The sequence below is a fragment of the Calypte anna genome, chromosome Z, assembly GCF_003957555.1.
Source record: "Calypte anna isolate BGI_N300 chromosome Z, bCalAnn1_v1.p, whole genome shotgun sequence".
Classification (NCBI taxonomy): domain Eukaryota; kingdom Metazoa; phylum Chordata; class Aves; order Apodiformes; family Trochilidae; genus Calypte; species Calypte anna.
The window spans coordinates 9,325,741-9,349,233 of NC_044274.1; the positions used below are offsets into that span (position 1 = coordinate 9,325,741).

Consider the following 23,493-nt stretch of genomic DNA (forward strand, 5'->3'; position numbering starts at 1 on the left):
TAGGTATTAGCCATGTGAGTTGGTAATTCATGCTTCAGGTTTGAGGCTCCTGGCCAGGAACAGGGCACTAATAAAAGCCTGACATGTGAAATATCCCATCTGTGTGACTGACATGTAAGTGTGCTGGATTCAGAGAGGGCAGGGAAACCTCTTTGACTCAGAGTGCTTTTCCTTAACTCCAATAGTCCAGGCTGAACCTTATCAGCTGCCTCTGGAATCTGCCTGGGACCATTACCCTGTGATGGGAGACAGAAACCAGAGCATCTGGGGGGTCCCCCTACAAAGTTGTCCAGAAAGGTGTTGCTATACTCTCAAGCACAACTTAGAAGAGCTGAAGTTCTCCTTGGGACAAGCCAAGCCTGCCTGGCAGAGATGTTTTCTCACAGCAAGAAAATTAGAGAAAGAGGATTGTTAATTAAGAGACAGCATCAGTGTTTCTCCTTGAGATGGTGGTTGCCCCTCCCAGTATAAACCAAAGGACTCCCTTCAGATAGTATGTAAATGCAGTGTTACTTTGGCTTCTCAGGAGATCTGGTTTCAACCATCTCTGTCACAACTCAAACCAAACCAAGGAGAGTACCTGGGAGCTCAAAAGCCACCTCATCTGTGTGGTTTTTATTGCTCTCTGTGCAACATTCCTGAAGAGGGTAGGGAGGTGTAAGTGGCTGTTGTTGGAGATGGGGCACAGGGTTAGGCAGAACCTTTAATCTGTTCCTTGTGCCATTCCTAAGTCTCTATGGAAATGGGCATCCAACCCACATGTTTCCACAAAGGAAACAGCAATACAGAAATTTGTCAAGTTTCTGCCTCTGCCCAAGCCCTAGCTTCCTGGGGTGGAATTCAGCTCCAGTGACCCTGCAGTGATCTGCAGGACCTGACCCAGTTGCACTCACACAGAATACTAAATCCATATGGGGTTTGGAGCTATGACACAGGAGGTCTCCTGCAGGAGACCTCAGGCCATGTGGAGCAGCAGCAGGACCTAGGCAAGGGTCCCCAGGGCATCTTGAAAGGCTTCAAACCCCCATACTCAGCCATCTGAGCTGAGCCCATAGTCAGCACAGCCAACAAAGCAAAACTGTTCTCCTTTGCAGATTGACTCAGTGAAGCTTCATGCTGCCACTTGCCAGCCTGCCATGGGCTCCCAAGCTTCTCTCAGCTGCTTTGTCCCTGTTGCATTAAGCTTTTCTCATGGGTGCCAGGGCTCAGGTATGATCAGCTTCTGCACCCATCCTCTGCAGGTTCTTCTTGTATACACTTCCCTCCACCCTCTGCTCCCTGCAGGCAGCACAGAGGTCTTCTCAGGGTTTCCCTTGTCATGCCTGGAGGCCAAGGACACCACTGTCTTCATCTTGTGTCTGGAGGGACAAACAGAATCCCAGCATCAGGAACACTCATCACAATGGTATGTTTTTCAAGCCCACCCCTGCATCTGGGTAGGCACAGGGCTGGGCTGCAGTGCCTGATGTCTGCTCAGCGCTTGGGGTATCTGGGCTAAGGAGATGAGACACGGGTGAGAGGTTTAGCAACACGTCACTTTGTGCCCCTGTTGCTCAGAGATAGAGGAGACTCAGTTATCTTGCATTTCCACCAGGGACGGTGTGAATTCAAAGAGTTAGGGGTGCTCCAGGCACAGAAAAGCGAGTAAATGCTGAATGTCACAAATTAAAAGAGGGTAAATCCTGTCAGCAGACATATATCCAGTCTACACTCAATATTTTTCCTGAAGCAAAAGGGGTTTTAGGATTACAAGACCTGACCAGTCCCTGAGTTATCTCTCTACTCCACCCCATTTTTGCACATTTCAGCCACACTCCAGATGATGAGGGTCACTGGACTCAGAGACACACTTTCCTTTCTGGAGGTGGTTCAGCTGGGAGTACATCGTCAGTCTCATGACTGATACTTGGGTCTTATATCTGGTGAGACCACCAGAGTATTCAACTGCTGCCAGAGTAACACAAGAGGGGAATCAAGTTAACCCACAACACCCAAATAATAGACATGGGCACCCATGGCACTGACTGCTGGGTTCACAAGGCAGTAGGTGAAGTATTCTTAGCTGTCCTGGAGGCATGAGGAAGGTCCCACCCTAGACTCCAGGCAAGAACCCTCCTTCTCTACCCTTGATTCAGGATGGTTAGCTCCATTCAAAGGGGGCCTGTACCCTCACAAGCCACCAGCTACAAAGTCTGGAGTCACCTAACAATGCAGGTCCTTTGCCCTCATTGGCCCGGGCTGAAATTATGGACTTAGGTGAAGATGAACTTTGTCTCAGTGCTTTGATTAAAATAATGTATGCAAGCAAGAAAAAGGAGTCAAAGACACTTTCATCTGAGACTATCATAGAGCAGAGGAGTAAGGGACATTTTATATGATCCTTATGGGTCCCTTTTAGCTTGAGGTATTCTATCATTTTACAGAAGGTTTCCCAGATGTTTCAGCTGGTTCCAGACCAGCAGAAGAAATTAGTAGACAGCAGGTCTACTCCAACTCCAGGTTAGGGCAGGGGGGAGTAGAAGATAGTGCAGATAACAACTGTGCAAATTCTTTGCAAGGAGCTAAGATAATTTGTGATCCTGTAACCAATAACACCACCATCTCACATTCCTTTTTATATTTTCAGAGGTGTATCCTCGTTGGCAATTTTTAGCTTCAGAGCTTGCTCTCCTTGTCGTCCTTTTCTGATTTATTTCTTTATCTTTCGTTCAGCTCCTTTGTCAGATTCTCAGTCCCAGATGGGAAAGTTCTGCTGGGGAAATACTTGCTACTAAGGAAGTAGAATGTGATGTTGTACAGGATGAAAATTTCATTGCCCTTCCCTGGCTCTGTTCCAGGCCATTTAGCTGTATCCCATCTTGAGAAGGGGCCAGGTCCTCAGGGTAAGCATGGAGGAGAGCACTGGTAGAGCAGAGAGGGCTGGCCCCTCTTATCCAAAGGGGTACCTCAGGTAGTGGACTCCTATAAAATCGCAGAGCAAATTGCCACAGGATGTTCCTAGGGCAAAAAATAAGAATGGATGAAAAAAGACCTCAGGGCAAATGTATTCAGGGGAGGTTACTAATTTCCATGTTCTTGATGCAACCTCCATCTAGGACAGGCCTGTCATGCTGTTCACCAGACATGGAGAAAGCACCAAAGAAGGGATCACACCACACTTGTCCTTCCTCCCAGGCTTTTTCACCACAGCACAGGGAGATGGGCACAGTGGCCCACTGTGACTCTACCAGCCTGTAGGAGCTGGGGATGAGATTTTATGTCCTGGCTGCATCCTCTGAACCAGTTAGCTGGGGATGGGGAGGTTAGCAAACCAGAGCTGCAGCCAGCAAGCACAGACAGCTCAGGCTACAAGGTGAAAAACTGAGCAGGAGAGGGGAGAAACTGCAGCAGCCATGTGAGTCGCCTGTTAGGAACAGTAAGGGACTGTTTAAGGAAGGCACCTGAATTCCCCTGTGTGGCCAGTGACTGATGGGGGGACTAGAAGAATCCGCACAATGATTCAGACTTGCACCCATGTTTACCAAGATACTCTGTGCAAGTACTCACTCAGTGGGATTTTAAAGCACATCTAAAATGGCAGAGCCACATTCTCTTCATTCCCCACATTCACCCATTCTACTGGTGCAGAAATCTCTTCGGTGTTATTTTCCACTTGCTTCCCCACAGGTGCTGCTGAGGTACCTCTCAGTCCCTTTGCCAGTAAGGGAAAGGCTCTAAAACTGGCTCTGTCTTTCCATTCATGTTGATGTAACTTTTTAGTAAGTGTTGTTTGTATTGGATGTCATAACCTGCATAGTTCTGTATAATAAAGTATCATGGGTGTCTGTATATGTTGTTCCAACACCTACTCTCTGCAGCTGGCTGTATGTCCAAAATGCCAGGCACTTCTGTAAAAAAAACAAAAAAACCAAGCCAAAACAAACAAACAAAAACAAACAAACAAAAACCCAAACATACTAAGAAAAAACAAAAGCCCAAACCATGTGATACAGGGACTGAAGGCTGCCTGGAACTATGGCAAATATGGGATCAAGGGTTTCATTCACTGGGGCAGCAGATATTTACCACCTGGATGTGTTTCAGCAGTGTATCTTCACAGACCTATCCAAATGTGAGTGCAGACTTTGAGACTGTTCAAGCAGTCCCTGCTTGAAGGGGGAGGCCTTTGACGCTGCTGGGGACATGCTACTTTCAGCAGCAAAGACAATTTTATGTCAGGATGGGTTTGTGGCAATCAGATGCTGATTATTTTTTTTTAATTCTTAAGAAATTTTGGAAATGACAGATCAAAACCCACTTTTTAGCCTAGAGCTTGTTACATAGTTTAACAAGGAAAGGTCAATTTTCATTCTTTCTGTAGATTGCTGTTAGAGGACTAGAAGAAAACCTTAGTCACTCCAGTTTTGTAAATAAAATATGTTGAAATCTTTCTTGACTAAAGTTTGGACCCACCTCCACACTTTAATTTGATTGATGATGATAAATACAAACCACACCACAAAGCTTTGCTGTCAGAATATTTCATCTTCTTCATGATTAAAAGCATTGCCCTTTAAAATGATGGAGTCTTGCTCTCTGTGGCTTTCACATCTTTAGCAGTTGACTTTTCCTTTTCCAGTGTGGCTTTTTCTTTGCTATTATTATACAGCTAGATATGAAAATATTTTTAATCTGATAAGATCATTTGGCTATGTAAATATTCTCCAGCCCCCTGGAGTGAGGTGGCTGTGCTCACTTCTCCAGCCAGATTAATCTTTTGAAGTGGTGACAAGGCACATGACAGGAGCTGGGTTGCAGACACATTTGCCTGGAGCTCCTTGATGTCCTCCTCATGTGCACACTCCTCACCCAGAGAAACCCCTATGAGTGGAGAAGAATGAAGAGGAACTTCCCATTCAACAAGGAGTTTGTCATTCCCAGAAGAATTTTTATGATTCTTTACACAGTAAATAATAAGCAATTAGAAGCACAGAATCATTTAGGTTGCAAAAGACTTTTAAGATTATTAAGCCCAAAACACATGTGTCTGAGGCTCCTACAAGGCTACAGAGGCTCCTAAAGAGCTGAATGCCCTCATACTCAGAAGTCCAGGAGACATGAGGATTGCAGGTATGCTGGAACTGGGCTGTGGGATAGGAGTCATTTCTGCTTTGAGATACAGGCTTGGGGCAAAATCCTTGGCTGTGGAGGACAGCTGGCAGTTCAGTCATGACCTGAGCACACAGAACTTGAAGGAGGCAGCAGGATACACAACAACTTTCACAATCTGTCCTTTGCCAGTGTTGTCCCTGGGTAGAAACTAGTCCTTCACCCTCTTTCTAGAAGGGCAGTCGAGGAACTTGTCCTCCTCACTTGGCCAGCCAAGTGCCAACCTGTTCCTGCAGCCCTTGCACTCACCACTGGTGGGTGGGCAGCTGAAACTCAGTTTGGGATAGAAAAGCTGCCCAGAGGAAGACTCTGCTGTCCCCCCAGCCCCACCCCAGTGCCCAGCAGCATTGTCCCTTGGATTTATGATGCCACCTTTCTCCCAGGAGCCAAAACTGAGTGGGGTCTGGAGCTGATCAGCACTGCTGCTGGCCCTTCATGGACAGACAAAGCAAAATTTTAAAGTCAAAAAAGGACAATTCCTGCCTTGACCTTCTGCAACATAGAGGTCTGGTAATTTCCTCCAGTGGGAATTGCCCTGAGGAATATGGCTTGCAGTTTGACTGAGAGACCTTTTTGCAAGACAGCCAGTGTTAATTTGAAAACCTCAGACAATAGAGAATCTACATCTTTTAACATTTTGTTCCAGCAACAAATTACTCTCCCTGTCAAGCATGAATAGTTTAAATCACAGAATTATTTCTCCCTACAAAGCAAGTATATTTCAATAGCTTGACAGCTGAAATATATGTGACCTAAAACCTGGATGACTATATTTGGCCAGATGAGGTTTAGTTTCCAGTGACTTGAAGAGCAAGGCATTAACCACAAGATGATTCATTGCCTTTGAAATTTAGGTATGGAGAAAAAAGAAAAAAATCTTTTCATTTGTATGGGCCTGCCAAATGAATAACACCCCAAAGCTCTATCAAGACAGCTACACTGAAACAAAGAAGAGCCACAACTTGCAGTAATTTAAGAGTGAATGCTGCCAGGGAGAATGCCATTTGAGGTTAACTCCATCTTCCCCTTCTCGTGTTTTAGTAACACCTAAAGAACTCTTGAAATCTGGCATCTCAAAGACTCTTGTGCTCTGTCCTTGCACATGGTTAGCAGAGCTTCCCTAGTCACGTTTTATGGGTCAGACCCTTCTGGAAGGTGAGCCTAAGTTCTCCACAACTCCACTTCCACTGACTGCAGGCTGAGTCTGCCCCTTTCCACATGGCAATGGATGTACTCATCAGTGGTTGGTGCTTCTCCAACAGATCCCAGAAAAGCTGAAGCTTTACACATGGAGGTATGGTTAAGACAAATATTCTGACCTGAAACTGGTCCCTTGTTGCAGTTTTAGCAAAGGTAATAATGTGTAACCACAGAGGCTCAAGTAAGGTAAGGGTGCATGCCAGGAGGAAGCAGGAGGAAATGCACCAAGAAAATAAAAATTAAAATTAAAAAAACAAACCACAAGCAAACCTCAAGCAACCAAAAAAAAACAAAACAAAACAAAACAAACAAACAAAAAAACAACAACCAAAAAAAAACCCCCAAATAAACCCCAAACACACATCTTGAATCAAAACTTGTACCATGTGCAATAAGAATTATAAGGCATTGATCAGGTCAGTTGAAGATACAGCGTGGTAGAAGAGTAGACAAAGGACAAACAGTGATGAAGGGAAATGGGAACTGACTTCTGCAGCTGTTAGTTGACCACAGTAGCATACTAGACTCCTACACAAATTTTGAGGGACAAACTTTTAAGATAGAAAGGGAATCAAAGCATCATGATGACGTCAGGCAGAGCATACTAAACAAAACCAGCAACTTTCTTGCCAAAAGCCATTTGATTTCTAGCTGGTGAATTGCAGGAAACCATATTCATCCAGACCTCTCCAAATTGTTCAGTATGGCACCACATGAGAAGTTCTGAGCTATTTTAAGGCAGTACAACTAATATAGGAAAAATAAAACAAGACACAGAGCAAGAATAATTGTATTTACAGAGGACATGGGCTGGAAGAAGTAACTGAGTACTGTGTTCAGGTCTTTTCTTTGCATGGCATACCTGATCAGAAGAAGTGACAAATGAAGTATGCTGGGTGATGCTGGCCAGTGTGCTGAATGCAGAATAGACCTGCATACTCAGAGGAACTGATTTAATGATTTAAATGATACAAAGGGCAAGGACAAACACTGACCACTTGTTCCTTTTGCCCGAAGAATAAGAAGCCTGTTGGAAGGACATGTCCCCCCAGTAGCCTGGACCTTGCCCTTTGTACTGGGCACAGGCACTCCATCTCCTCGCTTCTGCCCCAAAGCCCCAGTCCCAAAAGGGAAAGGAGAAAAAAAACAAATGGAACATGTAGTTGTGTTTTCTGAAAGAGTTAATTCCATCTTGCTCTTACAGGCTGAAGAGGATGTGGGCTTGAGAAAGCTATTGTTATAGATGACTTCCTTTCCATGACAAAGTTTAATGACAGCTGCTTTAAAATACAACAAACAATAGAATTTTACAGATGGATATAGACATTTTATTTTTTTTAAATGCAAAAAAAAAAAACCAACAAGAATACATTTTGGTGACTGGAAATGTGTACAAAGTTACATATTTTAAGGAATTCACACACTAAAGAAACAGGCTTTGAAAGAGTTTCTCTAATGCAGATGCATGACCTACAAATTCTTTCACAACCGGTATTATTTATTTCAAATACTCTGTAATAATAGGCATTGGGAGAGCCAGATATCCCCTAAGATGCCAGCACTGCCAGTACGGGAGTTGCCTGACCCCAGTCCCTCAGCTGTGAATACCAGGGATACCCCAATAATTCTGCAAGGTGTAAAAGGAGATGTTCCAACAACACAATGCCCTAATCTGAGGCCACCCCAGCAGTCCCTCCAAGGTGTCAGAGAACAGGCAGTTCCCACACATCTTTAAATTAACTCATCCCAACCCTGGTATTAAGAAATAGATTTAAGGAGTATATTTATATATAAATCTAGTAAAAAAAAAAAAAAAAAAACCAAAACCTACTGTGAAATTTACATGAACACACACAACTTTAGCAACATTGTGTTTTCAGTGGAACTTTGCTATTTGCTGCTCATAGTTTATATACAAGGCTGATTACTTAGCAAGGATACTACAGGGAGCCAAGTATTTTTTCCAGGTTAGCCCCTAGCTGGAACAAGGATTTCCTATGTGTTATATTCTAGTAGTTGGCAATATTAAAAACTGATTAAAAGACCAGGGTGGCGTGGTTTGTAAACATTTTTTTCTTAATATTAACTTAAAATCTAGTTCATTCTCATTCTGCTCTGACATTACACTGGTTGATATGTTCTAGGAATGGGAGATATAAAAACTCTGGCCAATAAAAACTTTTTAGACATATTCACTCCTGGTGCCAAGTTCCTGACTTCAGAGTAACACCAAGCATGGATTTGATCCCTTGTAGAATCACAGGCAATTTTTTTTCTTCTGGGATGTAGGAGATTCCATTCCATGATACAAAAAAAAAAATAATAATAATAAGTTTGGTATGATCTCAACTCTGCAAATGGGGACACAGGTATGGAGGGAAGCAGCTTGCCAAGCTCATAGGTAAGGTCAGCAACACTGTCCAAAAGAGCTCCAGATATGTGAACAACTGGCCCATGATGGAGGTGCTGGACAGCAATGCTCACTTCTCTCCTGACTCCTACAGTCCTCAGCCCCCTTCTACTAGGGAAAGGTGATGTGTTACTGCATTTGGGGAAAGGCTCACAGCAAAAAATGCTTAAAGCAAATGCATCAGGGATATATATGGGGGGAAAAAAAAAATTAAAAAAAAAAAAAAAAAAAAAAAAAAAGACAAGAAAAAGAAGCTAGAATATCTCAAGACAGGAAAAAAACTTCTTCCTGTTGTTCTTGAAGCTCTTCTTAACCCCTCACTCCTCTTCGCTGCAGTCCTGAGCAATGAATGTCTGCCAGATGTGGGTGGCAGCTTTCTCAGACCCTCTCCTTATGCTTCACGTTGGCCAGCTTGACTGTTTCCTGCTCAGAGGCAGGTGGAGAAGGCTCATCATGACATCCAATCATCAGCTGATAGACTGCCACTCCTGCAATTGCCCCAAGGAAAGGAGCAACGACTGGAACCCACCACCACTGTTTACCAGTCCTGGAAAACAGACACAAAAAAAGGCACAAAGTAAAATCTGCAGCCCAGACATAAGGATATACATGTTTGTATCTGGAACAATGCAAAATCTGGTCATGTCCAAACAATACCACTTGTATTGCTGCAAAAGACAGTAGCACCCACATATCCACAGCAATTTCCAAGGCAGATATTGCCCCTCACTGCAAGCTCAGATCCCAAGCAATTCAGAACAGCTGCTTCCAGGATTCTCAAGAATGTCTCTCCACCAAAAAAAGTTAAGGAGCAGTTCAAGTATGATCAGTGCTTTGCATTTTCTACTGTTAAAAAAAAAATTATAATAAGCTCATGCTCAAAGTGCACCTAAGCTTCTTCTGGATGATCCTAGATTTCCACCCTGACAGCAGAGTTAGGTCATTTGCTCTCACTGCTGGAAACCACCAAGCTTCCATAACTTTTTAAGAAGCAGGAGTAGAGTAAACAATGTCTTTTAAATATCAAAATATCCTCATGGGTGTTAAGACTCTTTATGATACCAGAGCTACCACCTGCTTGGCTTGTACTTTTTTTTCCCCTCCATGAATGAAGTTTTCACTGACAAAGACTTACCAGAACACTTCAGTGCCCCAGCCAGCAATAGCTGTGAAGAGACGAGGTCCAAAGTCCCTGGCAGGGTTAACAGCATATCCAGAGTTGAAGCCCATGGAGGTTCCAATAACAAGGACAACAAAGCCAACAGTGAAAGCCTCCAGCCCCGTGGGGATGGGGTTGTTGAAGGGATCAACAATAGCCAAGACACAAACAATCAGGGAAGCAGTGCCAATGAACTGGGGAGGAAGCAGGAAGAAGAAGAGGAATTTAATCCAGATTAGTCTTCTAAAAAAATCAATTAACTCCTCTGAAGTCCCATGCATTTAAAACTCATTCTCTGAGCTGAAAGAGCTGCTCTGTGTCACCCCATGGCACTGTCAGACCACATCAGACTGAGCTCTCATGGGAATGGCAGAGTGGAATGTGCTCCTCCTGGCAGCCCACAGGTTCTATCAAACCCACACCTTTTTTCCTATCCACAGAAGAACTGTTTGAGCAGCCAGAAAAATTGAAGACATCTTCCTGAATACGCTTCAGACCTGCAAAAGCTGGGTGGCTGGCTGCTGTCCCCCTGTGGCTGATGGCAACTCTAAAGAGGTGACAGTCACCTCCAACACCAACCATGTCCTCACACCCACTTGGTCTCTGGGCTATGCAACAGACACAGCAGTACAGTGGGAGTGAGGAAGAGTCATCCTTCCTCAAACTATCATTCTTCAGGGGCTGACACTAAGTGGCATCCTTTCCACTCGTGTCCTGTTCGACCTGGTGGTACTGGTCAGTCCCTTTAAGACAAACCTTCTTGCTGTAAGGGTGCTCTCTGGCTCTGCTTTTCCTATGGGTTACTGAGATAGCTGTGTCAGCTCTAAAAAAAAAATCTCCTCTTTAAATTTTCATTCATTCTCCAACTAAAAGAGAGACGCAGAATCACCCCCAAAAATTCCTCTTCACTTGTGCCTTCATCCCCACAGCACCTTCTTACCTGGTCAAAGAATCCATTCACGGCATTCAGATGCTGAGATGGGTAAGTGGCAAAGATACCAGCAGTTCCATTCTGTCCTGTTACATACAGGTGGTTGCTGCCAAAAGCCCAGATGGCATCTAGAAGTGTGGGGGAAAAAAAAGAAAAAAGGAAAAAAAGGAAGGTAGGTAGGTCAGCCATTTTCCAACATACATCAGAGAGAGAGGACTGTGCTAAAATGTAGGCTACACAGAACCACGCATATGGAGACAGAATTCCCTGAGCACCCCATTCCTAAGTGTTGAAAAACCAGTTGCTGTAGAGTACTCATCTGTACAGTACTAATTTAAACTGGGAAGACTTGGGGTGTAACCCACCACAGCATTTTACCAGTAAGGCTCAGATGCAGATGGCCTGAGTCCCTGTTCCTAAAATGTCTTGTTTCCCAGGCACCAGAAAAGAGAGCCAAAAAGTAAACACTGAGCTGACTGTAAATCTCTACCAAAAGGTATCCAAATGCCTGTTGTATCAGTCTTGGTGTCAAGACATAAGATGTTGCTATGGATCAGCAAGGAGGATTTGGGCTGTACTTTCCTCTAAGCCAACACACAATCAGCTTCCCACTCAGGGCTGTCTTGTAGAAAAGTTGCCTTTTGCCTACCACTGGGTAGAAACTGGACATCTAACCTAGGTGGGCTGTCCAAATTTCCTCCTTCATTAGTGGAGAGAAAACCAGTCACTTTCTGAAGGCAGCTCTCCATGGGTTAGGCACCTAACATGGGATTAACTCTTCTGAAGAGAAGACTTCAGCCCACCAACTGGAAGTGTTTACAGAGACAAATGTAGGTGCCACTGCTTCTTTCTAAAGTGAAAACCATTGGTGTTAGTGCTCGAGAGGCAGTTTCCTCCCTTCAGGTGGAAGCTGCAGTAACCCAGATGTTCTACTCAGCTACTGGGAACATTTCCTCTCTTGCCAGAAACAGACAACAGGAGGCAAACTGTGAGTCAAATCATCACCCTTGATACTTCTGGAAGAGCAATTTCAGTTCTCTCCCACTGTCCTGAGACGAGGAGCACCACTCAGGACAAATGGATGCATGAGGAACTGGACTTTAGGGTGCTTTCCAATATAGAACCACTCTGGGAAATGTGGCAAAAACTACTAGAAGTCCTGTTGGCTGGAAGCTGAGACAATCCAGAGGACATCCATAGTGAAGTCTTTGTTTTGTTGTTGTTGCATCCACCTCACCCTAACAAAGACAGAAAGTTTCTGCACTCACCATAGTAGAGTCCAAAGACTATGCCAGCTCCCAGGAAAGCTCCCAGAGTTTGGGCCAGGGCATAAATTGGCAGCTTGATCCAGGGCTCCCGGGCCAAGAAGCACATGGCAAAAGTGACAGCTGGGTTCAGGTGTCCACCTGCAGAGAGATTGGTGTTTATTGCACCCTTAAAGGCAGAATTTGGGCTTCCATACCAGTGCCACATAGGAAAAGCACAGCCATCCATGCCTGAACTGCTAGCAATGGTCACAGGTAGAATCCAGCCCACACAGAGCCACCACGTACCTGATACCTGTCCTGCAATCAAAATGCCAAGTGTCACAGCGAAGCCAAAGGCCAGGTTGACAGTCAGGAAACCTCCATGAGTCCCTCTGCTGAGCACGATCTGTGCAACAGAGCCACAGCCAAACAGCTAGAAGAAAAAGAAGAGACAGGAATTACTCTCTCTGCTTCACATGAGAGCCAGATGCTGACCAGCAAATATAACTGCTCCACTTACTACTAGTGAGAACCATCACAGCCCACTCATGACTCAAAGCTTTCAAAGCTTCAGCCTTTGATTAAAGACTCTAAGGGAATGCTAAGTGGGTCCAGGAAGGTGGGAAGGAGGACGCAGACCAAGCCCATCTCCTGGTGGGGGGAAACAATACTAGGGTCAAAGCCAAACTCAAGATCAGACCACAGTTCACACCTCCAGGAAGAAGTTCATATAGAGCCTGACATTCATACAGTCCTCTTGTCAATGGCACTGGTTGATCAGAAGGGAGAGATGAGGTACCTGCAGAAGTCCCAGTCTTCTCTGCTGTGGGCACTCTGAGCACAGCCCACACCATCCCAAACCAGACATTGTAAGAAAGGAGGAGGACAGCACTGCCAGCCTCTCTCTGCAGCACCAGCACAGCACAGACATCATGAATTGTGTCCATGTTCCACAAGCAGCCTGCCACCACCACAGGCAGAGGCTTGGTCTTCTGCCCAAGATCAGAGGTGCACCAAGAAGGTTTTTAGTAGCTAACAGAAGCAAGTTTTCTTGAAAGAGATGATCCTTCTCTTTCCAACCACATCCAAGAGCCCTCCTTCCTATGCTCACCATTAACAACCCAGACCATTTTCCCCTGAAAGTGCAGTTCACCACTCCCCCAGCTGGAGGCTTTCTGCCTGGCCAAGCCTTTCCACTTCCCACTATGTAATTTAAGGAGCCCTAATCCTCATCATCTGTGTGCTTTTATCTTCCACTGGCTCCTCCTCAGATGAAATTTGGTGTGTAACAGGGATTATCACATGAGCAGGTACTGAGAGCATCCGTAAACTAGGACAGGGATTATTATAGCTTGCTACTGAGCTCCTCAAATCTAGGGATCAAGGCTTGACTTACTTCTACTGATCACATGCCCATATCTACACACGATTCAAGACTTTCTGCCTCTGTGAACTCCATCATCCCAGAATTACTCAACTGCCACAGAGGATCTGCTACTAGGAGATAAGCCACCAGGGCAGCAGGAGTGGCTCTCTTTACCTCTCCTGCCAATACTGGACATGCACATTGAGCAACTCACAACCAGACACAGGCCAAAGCCAAACCACTGCTAACTAATCCCCTCCCTTCCCCCTGACAACTGCATTACTAATAAACCAAACACCCTGCCCAGTCTGCTGTGAGAGGGGCAGCAAGATAGGCTGCAGGCTGACTCATGAGGTGGACACTCTGCACACAGGTGCCTCTTGACAAGGAGCCAGGTCCCCAGCACAGGACCTTGTGTAGAAGGAACCTGCAGAACTTGCTAGTTAATGAGAGGGGACATCAAATACTGCCCCTTCAAAGCCCTAATGCTGAGCTGCCCAGCTGGGAAACCATGACAGAAGAGACACCCAAGCAGAGACAGAAAGGCTGAGTTTTGTTTATTGCAGCAAATAGAGCCATCATACCCAGCTGTGTCCAACCCACTTAAGGGAGCACAGCTCCAACTGAGCAAAAAAAAATACTGGCTGATGAGCAGGGTGGCATCTGTTCCTTCCCTTAAACCAGAAGAGCTCCAGCATGCTCTGGACAGAGGTTTTGTGAGAGTACTTGGCCATAGTGTTGACCTCTAACATCACACAGGACATCAGTCTGACCAGTGAGGAGGTGAACCCACAAAAAGCTTCAGTGGCCCCCTGAGTCTGGCAGAGTTGGCCCCAGCTTATTCCACTTGACTGAAGTATTTGTGTTACTCACCCTGAAAGTACTGGCAGTTCTGCAAGAGGATGGTGGTTGGCTCATTACCCACATATCTTTTGGTTGCAGAAACCACAGAGTAAAGTTTTCCCCTTCCAACCCCCTGTTCACCCACAGAGGTTTTCCCTTAACCTGCAGGAAGGCCAGGGTTAGGTTTCCCATTTCCCTAGATTTTGTTCCCACTTCTCTGCTCCCCCATCCCACACCTGGCAGCAGTGCTCCAGCTTTTCCTCAGAAGAGAGTCTATGGACCATGAAAAACACCCCGGAGCCACTTCACAGGAGCATTACAATTATTTATCAGATGTGCCCTGAGCACTATTTGGCTCAATTCAACATAACAGTAGAAAGCTTGTCCCTCAGCAGATAAAAAGAGTAATGTGATATTTAGGTGAACTTTGACATGCATGTGTGTAATTCCATCCTGCACCAGTGGAGTCCACTAAGCATGAACACACATTCTCATGCATGACATCCACCCCTGGCATTTGGCTTTCAGGAAGCAGTTCAAATCATCCTCAGCCATGCTTTTGTGACAAGAAGCTTGACATTACACAGTCTTGCTGTGGCAGTGTCTGCTACAATATTTTTCACACCATTTTGTTTGTGTTGTTTGCTCGTTTTCCTTCTAATTACTTTTCCCAGGCCATATGAGACCAAAGACACACAGCACTCATTTTTTTTAAGTCTTCTTTTTCCAGTGCTCATAGAGAAGTGTTTAGGAGGAGCTAGCCTGAGCTGAAAGGCAAGGAAGATCAATCAAAAGCAGTTCATCATTCATCCCAGTGTCCATGCAATGGATGTAGAAGTTCTTAGTCAATGTTGCAGCACTGTGGTCGGAGGCAGTGGTGCACACCCAAGACAGAAACATTCACTCTTGTTCAGTCTTGGTTTTTTAATGACTTGCCTCCAACTCTTCCTTTTTTTTCTTTTGTTTTTGTTTTTTTTTTTCCATTAAAAAACCCTAAACAATACTGGAAGAACATCCCAGCCAACAAAAATGCCAGGCTAATGCTTCACATGAAAGCATATGCAGCAGTCAGCTTTTATACCCTGCCATGATACACCAGCCAAGTTAAAAAGTAGTTTTTAAAGTGCTAATAAAATGATTGCAACAAAGCTTTACTCTGCTGTATTAAAGCTACTCTCCTAGGAACTGAGGTAAATGCACCCATTAACCAGGGTTAATTTACTGGCTCTAGAAGATCTTTGTTGTTGGCTTTCCCTGCCAACAGGGAGGTGTCTCACTTCTCTTCCCTTATGAGTTGATTCAAGTCCTTTTACTGTGAAAAATAACAAAATCCATGTTCTACTGAATTGAGCTGGTTTAAGGTCAAAGGAGCTGATAAACTCCAAAGCCTGCACAAGGGAGGGGGCAACCAGAAGCAGCAAGAAAATCAGAAAAAGGCAGCAGGTCACTGGCTGAAACTTCTCACTCAGGGAAACCAAAACTCCCTGTGTTCTAAGTATATCTGGGGACTGACTTTGGCTTTGTCACCCAAGGTAAAAACACCATGTCTCAATCTCTGGAGAGAAGAAAGCTCCAGAGCTAGTTAGGGTTGGTAGGAAAGGACCTCAGAGGACAAAAAAAAAAAAAAAAAAAAAAAAAAAAAGCTAAAAAAGCAAATGAAGAAGGGAGGCTACCTGAGTTTATAGGCAGAGCTTGTGATAAGCAACTCTGTACATGAATTTGGGAGAAAGGTAATGATCAGCACTCCCCTGCACTACAGAAAGGTTTACTCCCTTGCTTGCCTCTTTTGTTTGCTGGTGCTTTTCACACATTTATGTCTAATACAAAAGGACTGGATGCATTTACTTCTGGACTTCAGACAAACCAATCTTTAAATCAAGGTGGGAAAGTTTTGCTGGCATAGCCCAGGAGGAGAGTCACTACCTGAGATGCAGCTTTCCTCTTCAGCCAGCAAATAAACCAGGGATTAAGCAAGGAGCCTGCTGTAAATCCACCCTAATCTCCTCTGTGGATAGGAAAGACTGCTGAGCCCTCACTGCCCTCTGGTTAGTGGGGAGGATGCCAGAAGGCATTAACCATAGAGCTATACCCATGGTCTGCTCAGAAAGAGACTCCAAGATGCTGATGGGGGATTTCATTATTTTGTATGTCACTGGACACACAAAAGGACACTTCCCTTCATATTAGAGTGGAATTTATGACGATCCTACAGCCCCTTCAAGGAGGGAGGTGGGGAAGGCAAAGAGGACCTCTCACTTTACAGTCAGTTTAAAGCAACCTCCCAACTCTTTTTCTGCAGCTCAAAGCTAAGAAAGTGTTAAAGGGTCCCCTATGGTCTCTTGCTGCTCTCCCCAAGGAGTAGGGCCCAGCTGGGTGGATCTAAGTAAAGATCCATCCCCGCTGCTGTTTCTGCTCAAGCAGCATGCAGAGATCTTCATGACCCATGCATCCAGAACAACCTCCCCCAGCCACAGAGGTGGTGCAAGGAGCACTGTCACTTCTGTCCTTTGTCAAAGCATCTCTTAAACAACCATACTGGTCACCATTTACACTTTGCAAAGCAAGGAGAAACTTTCGACCCCCGAGTCAGGCTTCTTGTCTAGCACATCTGGAACCATCCTGAACAGGAGCAGTCCTACAGAGGAGGGCAGCAGCAGATGTTTGGTCATGTTATGGTTCTTTCTGCACTGCACGTTGTCCCAGAGCCAGGCAGGGCTGCAGGACGTGAGAGATAAGAGTGTCTAAGGAAAGTTGTGCCTAACACTCCTCACATGGTAGGACCAAAGCTGCACAAAACTGGGGAGAAACCCGAGCAGAGGTGGGCATAAGAGAGGAAATTCACTATTTTAGCTTCTTCCTCCCTGCAGACATGGAAGCAGTAACACTTACTATGGTATCCCTGCTACCTCTCAGATCAGGAGGCTTTAGCTCTTAGAAAGACCTATATCTCTTGCAGGGTTTTGGTCACAGGGTTGGGCACTGCTGGGGAAAAGCTTCCTTCCCACTGATGGCAAATCCTGGTTCCTGATCCACCGTTCTGTTGGTAGGAAGGAGAAAACCTTCCTGCTCCTGCACTAGGACAGCAAGGAGGGACAGTTTTGGGCAGATAATGAAGGGCTTTGAGCTGGAGCCTTCGCAGGGAAGTATCAGCAGTGCTCATTATGCTTAAAGCAAAGATTCCTATAGCCCCTCTCAAACCCTAGCAATGAAGAACAAATAAAAATAAAACTAAGAAAAAAAAAAAAAGTAATTTTTAAAAATTAAGAAGAAAATAACATTCCCCGAGTGCAACGAGCTGGTTTCAGGGAAATGGGCACAAATCAAACAGCAACAGTGGGAATTGTGCTGCCCCAGGTGGCTGCAGGGTGAGCAGCAGCTTCAAGCACTGAGCTGCCAGCAGGGCCATGGGGCTCCCTTCACCTTGATCATCCCAAACGCTTCACTGCTTGGGTTCCTGTGGTGTGCAGCACCAAAAAATACCACCACCTAGCCATGAATTCAGGAGAGCCCCGACTGGAAAGTAGTTAGGAATTTTTTTCTTCTTCCTTTGTGCCACTGCAGAAGCAAATCACAGTTATACCAACTTGGAAATCCACTGTAAAGAGCAAGTTCTTTCTCCTGCAAATGTAAAAATCAAGCAGAGCCAGCTTTGGTATTTCCAGCCAGCAAAGCAAGGCAAACAGATCCAGCCTTTAAGGCGGACACTGAGACCTATTGCTGGAAATCTGACTTTAGTGAGTTTCTACAGTAATGACAGAAAAACAGCAAGTGACTGGGAAAATGCCTTCAGCCATTTGCATTGCTTAACTGTAGCCAGCAAAGGGTGTTTCCAACACAGGTATAAAGTTCAAACCTAAAGTGCAATTCAGAGAGTGCATTTTGAAGGAAACCCAGTCATTTTACTTTACCAGAGGAAAGGTAGAGTCAGCATTACTACTGTAGTAACAGTAAGGACACTACCTGCAGAATATAACTACATTGTGCAAGGGGCTGTACACAGCAAAAGAAGCTTGCAATAAAGAGTACCTTGTGCCACTCAGGGCCAGGCTGCCTCAGTTAGATTATTCTTCTTATCTTATCTCAAAAAAAAAAAAAAAAAAAAAAAAAAGAGGCACTATTTTGTCCTGAAGTTCTGACACCTTTACAACCGCCTTAAAAAAAAAAAAGGGGGGAAAGGGAAGGGAAAGGGAAGGGAAAGGGAAGGGAAAGGGAAGGGAAAGGGAAGGGAAAGGGAAGGGAAAGGGAAGGGAAAGGGAAGGGAAAGGGAAGGGAAAGGGAAGGGAAAGGGAAGGGAAAGGGAAGGGAAGGGAAAAATCAAGCACTAGGTTAATTTTTACAAGGAAAGAGACTTTGCAGAGGTCTGAAATCACTTTGCTGTAGGAGAGTTTGAAAGTGTTGCGGTCATTACATGGGATGGAAGCTGTGCCAATATCCTTGGTGGGACAAGTTTTATATTACACAGTGAAATTCAAAGTAATCTGCAAAGTTTAAACAGTCTCTCCCCCTTCAACTCAGGATGCTCATTTCAGTGTGAACAAAATTAAACCCTAAATCCATCCCTAAGATTCTTCAGTTCTACAAGTATTTATGTTCAGTCAGTTCCATTTCCAATCTATTGTCTTGATCCTATGTCTTTCCTTGAGTATTTTTTTATATATTTACCAGACTCAAGTGCAGCTAAATGCAGGAGCACCCAGCTCAGCCTGATTTTTGCAAGGCACAGAACAACCATCTCTCCTGGGATTGTCGAATTCAAACTACTACCCAGACTACCTGAAAGGGGAAAAAAGTCATCTTCAGTGCCCTTTCTGTTTTAGACAGGCAATGTAATAAAAAGATGCTTAAGAATCTGTGTGCTATGGAAGGGAAAAAAAATATTATTTTTTTTAGTAAAATAAATAGAATCTGTAAGAACTTCTATGGTAACAGAGGATTAGACAGACAGCTGCAGGGCAGAAAGGGGGTGATGTCCAGCAGAGCGATACTGCAGGCTTGGTGCCCTGGAACACATTTCTCTCTCTGTATCCCTTGCTAACAATTGAGGAGCACTCACAGTGTTTGGGACTTTCTCCACCAGTCCATCCCACCATCTCCCAGATGGATACAGAACCCACAATCCTACACTCACAGGTGCAGGAGATCCCAGGTCACTTTTACAAGACCTGTGAGATGGAGCTGAATGCGTCACTTAAATGAGCATTTTCTTGCCCTCAGCAGACTCGGAGCACATCCCAAAAACCTCTCTGCCCCAGAAAAACAAAGCTTTAAGGAAAAGTAATTTCTGACATACCAGTAAACACAGGTGCAAGAAGAAACAACAGTTTTTACTGGTTTTGTTTTCTTTTTAATATTATGAGCTTCTGAAAGCTCAGATCCCCATGTCAAGGGCTTGCCTTATTTCTCCATTAGTATTAACTTAGTTAGCAGGAGATACTCCTCCTTACAGGTCTGACCTTGCTTTGGTCCTCAAACTAACTTCAGCAATATCAGTGATTCATAGACAGACAACTTTGTATCTACTAATCACTTTCTTAACAGCTTCTACCCACCTTAATCCCAAACAACCCTTCCCTGAAAAAGCTACAGGGCTTGTTTGCAAATCATCGAAGCTGCTCACTCTGATGATAAAGCAATTGTACTGTGTGAAGCTGGTTTTTTTTAAGAGAGGTAGAATTTCAGAGGGCTCAGCTGAGCCCTCATCCTCCCACTCAAGACCTGGCAGCATCTTCTCCTCATCAAAACAGGATCTTATTTGTTAAATCATAAGATAGTGTGTTGGTCCTTTCCTGTTGTCCTCAGCAGCACATGGACTTCCATCAAACCTTCCTCCATTTTAGCTATTAGTTTTCTCCCCAGGCAGTCCTGCCATCAGCTACAAAGATGTGTAAAGGTGCAGTCAGCCCAGTGAAACTTATAGGATTGTTCTGCCTTTATATTGCTTCAGAGGAGCTTGCACCTGCAGGACTTTACTGTGTGAACACCAACTCGCTTCTGCTGCAGTATCAATGCAACAGACTCACCGACTTTTGGGCAGCCTTACATTTTTGGTTGCAGATGCCCAAAGCCAGATATCCCTAATCCTAGTTTTTCCATACTGTTATTTGCTCACTATTCCTCATGCACAACTGCCCTGGGTCTTCATATCTGCCTTTGACTTCAAAGCAAGCCAGGGTTGCTCAAAACATCTTCAAACTAAGTTGCACATATCCATCCCGCTTTATCTCCCCCAAGTCCCATCCCTTTGGAAAATGACCACTAAAATGTGCAGAGGAGTTTTGATGCCATTCAGCACTTCGGAACACTTGGAGTGACAGCTCAGCACTACTGCACACATGGGGAGCACAAGGTCCCCATCAGAGGCAAGCACAGGCAGCTGCATTGTCCTGCAGCCCTGCTGATAAGACCCCGAAGAACCTGCAACTGACAGGGGGGAAAAAAAAAAGAAAAAAAATAAAAAAACCCAACAACAACAACACAATTTAAATTCTGGCTACTTCTTCTCCATAGGATGCACAAGGAAACCAAAATAAGGTAAGGAAAGAATTGTCATGTCCTTAGGTGATAACACTCAAAGTGTTTCAGTGCCAGGACAATATTCCACAGCGGAAAGAAAGGAAGTTTTGCATGATCTCTACATGATCTCTAGCAAATGCTTGTCCCTTGCACAGAGACTTTTTTTGCTCCCTGCACTTTGCAGACAGACAAAAGCATGCAAACACCCACCAAGCTCTGCAGAGCCCACCCTATGCCAGCAACCACAAATCCCACCCTCTGGCAACTTATATATATTTTTTCCCTCATCGGTAAGGGCATTTCTATGGGTCATGAGGCAGGCTGCACTGGCTCATCCCCAGTGCAGCAACCAGTCCCTCTGGCAGCAACCAGTCCCTTCACCAGGACAATGTCCCCCACACCCAAGGGTTAGAAGAGCATCCCCACACCACAGCATGGACTCACCACCAGGATCAGTGTCCCCAGGCACTCAGCCAGTGCTTGTCGGACCAATTTGTTTCTGATCCTCAGGTGCTCCTCAATAGTAGTAAGAACGTCCTTTTGCCTCCCCATCACAGTAGAGGTGTGCTTCAAGCAATGTCAGGGAAAAAGCAGCAGCTGACAGAGCCTCAGCAAGGTTTCTTGCCCAGCAGAGCTGCCTTTGCTTATAAGTAAGTTCTGGGATGCCTGACACACCTCCTGGGAAACCACACCCCTTCCACCCGCTCTTCAAACTCAACTTTTTTTTTTTTTTTTTTTCTCCTCCTCCTTTTCAGCATGAGACAGAGTGGGTGGTTTTTCTTCATTTTCATTATCGCTTGCATAGGTAAGCAAAAGATTCAGGAGTTTCAGAAGAAAGAATTAAACGTGGCAAAGAAATCCTCTCAAACCTCTGCTGTCTTCATCACTTACCACCTAAGACATGGGGCTTAATCTGCTATTAACCAGCTTCAGATGAGGTTCTAGAAGCCAAACGCATGGACTGAGTAGTGTCTTAATTCATTTGTGCAACCACAATACACAGTTTGCTTGCTTGCTTTCACCTTTCTTTCTCTCCCATATTCCTGCAGGATGGCAAAGTAGTGAGTACTCCTGTGCTGGTCCAGAGGCTGCAGGTGCTTTTGCAGGAAGATTGTGGGGCAGGAGGGCTTGATCCCCCGCAGACACACTGCAGGCTGAGGCCAAGGGGACCTCCCGACCCCAGCAATTGCACAACTGAAGCTGGTATGAAGAAACAAGACCAGAACTCCCTCCACGAAAAGCAGCCTCTGGGTCCAAATACTTGCATATTGTCTCAGTTTCTCTCCCCCTCCCAGGGCTTTGGGAGAGCATTTCTATCCCAATCCCCATGAAACTTGTGAATAAAAGTGGTGAGAGTTCCCAAGTGTGCAGGGCCAATCTCTCATCTCAAGGACCTTGACGAGGAGATCACCAGCCCACTGAGCCTTGCATGAAGCAACCCTTGCTGCCTTTTCATCCTCAGTAAAGTCCTGTGTCTCTCTGGGACTGTTCTGTGGGATGGGCTGTATGAAAGCTGTCCCAGTCTGTACCAACTGGGGTGAGGGTTGCTAACAGGACATGTGCCACCCATGGCATCTGTTTTCTGTTAAGTAAGTTGTAAAAATTCCCCAGGCTTTTGGACTTGCTGGTGCTTGACACAGAGCAGGAGGGCTGAATTTGCAGGATTGGAGGGACCCCTTTTTTGGATTTGTTCCCCTGCCTCCTTTGCAAAGCCACAGATGCCCAGCTTTTCCTCTTTTCCTTATTTAACCATCGACTTTCCTGTTGGAAAAGGCAAGCCTTTTAGTTCAGTGCTGAATGGGCCTTTATTTTGAACAAAAACTGCAGCCAGCCCAAGGAGCAGACTCTGGAATGTGATTAAGAAAGCAATAAAGTGAGAGGAAACAAATTCAAGGAAACACTCGAGTCCAAACATAATTACAGGGGCAGGAAACTTTCCTCATTACTTTGCTCTCTGGCCCAGTTTAGTGTCACCAGCATTGACGGGGATCTCTGAAGTGCAGTGAGCACTCACTCAGCCCCATTCCTGCTCACTGTGATCAGGGTTTGCAAACACCACTCAGGACACCCAGGTTTTACCTTTTCTCCCTCTTCTCTCATTACCCTTTTGCTGTGCATCACCTAAGCCACCCACAGATGCTCTTCTGCTTTGCTTCCTCCTGCTTTGCCCTCCCCTTTCATACTCCACTCAATGTTTTTCACCCAGACTCAATAGCAAAGCCACCACAGCCAGCAATGAAACTGTGTGTGCTGGGGGTTTTTTTCCCTTTCAGCAGCTTCTGAGCTCAGGTCTGGAGGTTGTTTTGCTATTTGTTGAAGCAGCAGTGTGCAGATGCTGTGTACTCTGATGTAGGTTTATTGATACCTATTTAGACTGGGTCCTGGATCCCAGCCCTTCCTGGCTGGTGGGGGACAAGGCCATAAGACCAAGAGAGAGACAGGTGAGGAGCAAGAGGGATGGGGAGGTGTGATGTTCTCCAAGAAAGTAAGTACCTTCTCCTGTCTGCAGCATCTGAGCCCCTCTGGCTGTGAGCTGAGGATAAAGACATTTCCTTACAACTGGTGAGGGAGGGGAGATGTCTAGGCTACCAGGATAGTGGTGGAAGATGGTGGTAACACCAGCATCAAAGCTGGTGCTTGGAAACGTCTAGACAGATGAAAGCCTGAGGAGCTGGG

The 23,493-nt window shown here is 45.2% G+C and overlaps 1 protein-coding gene across 1 annotated transcript; it reads right to left on the minus strand.

Moving 5' to 3' along the window:
• Positions 1-7,668: 7,668 nt before the first annotated feature.
• Positions 7,669-21,444, minus strand: LOC103532419 (aquaporin-3). The gene is made up of 6 exons (XM_008498173.2): positions 21,262-21,444; positions 12,402-12,528; positions 12,117-12,254; positions 10,858-10,976; positions 9,894-10,111; positions 7,669-9,305 (listed from the first exon to the last, which is right to left on the minus strand). The coding sequence occupies exons 1-6, from the start codon at positions 21,367-21,369 to the stop codon at positions 9,137-9,139; spliced, it is 879 nt and encodes a 292-aa protein (XP_008496395.1). The 5' UTR covers positions 21,370-21,444; the 3' UTR covers positions 7,669-9,136.
• Positions 21,445-23,493: the final 2,049 nt, after the last annotated feature.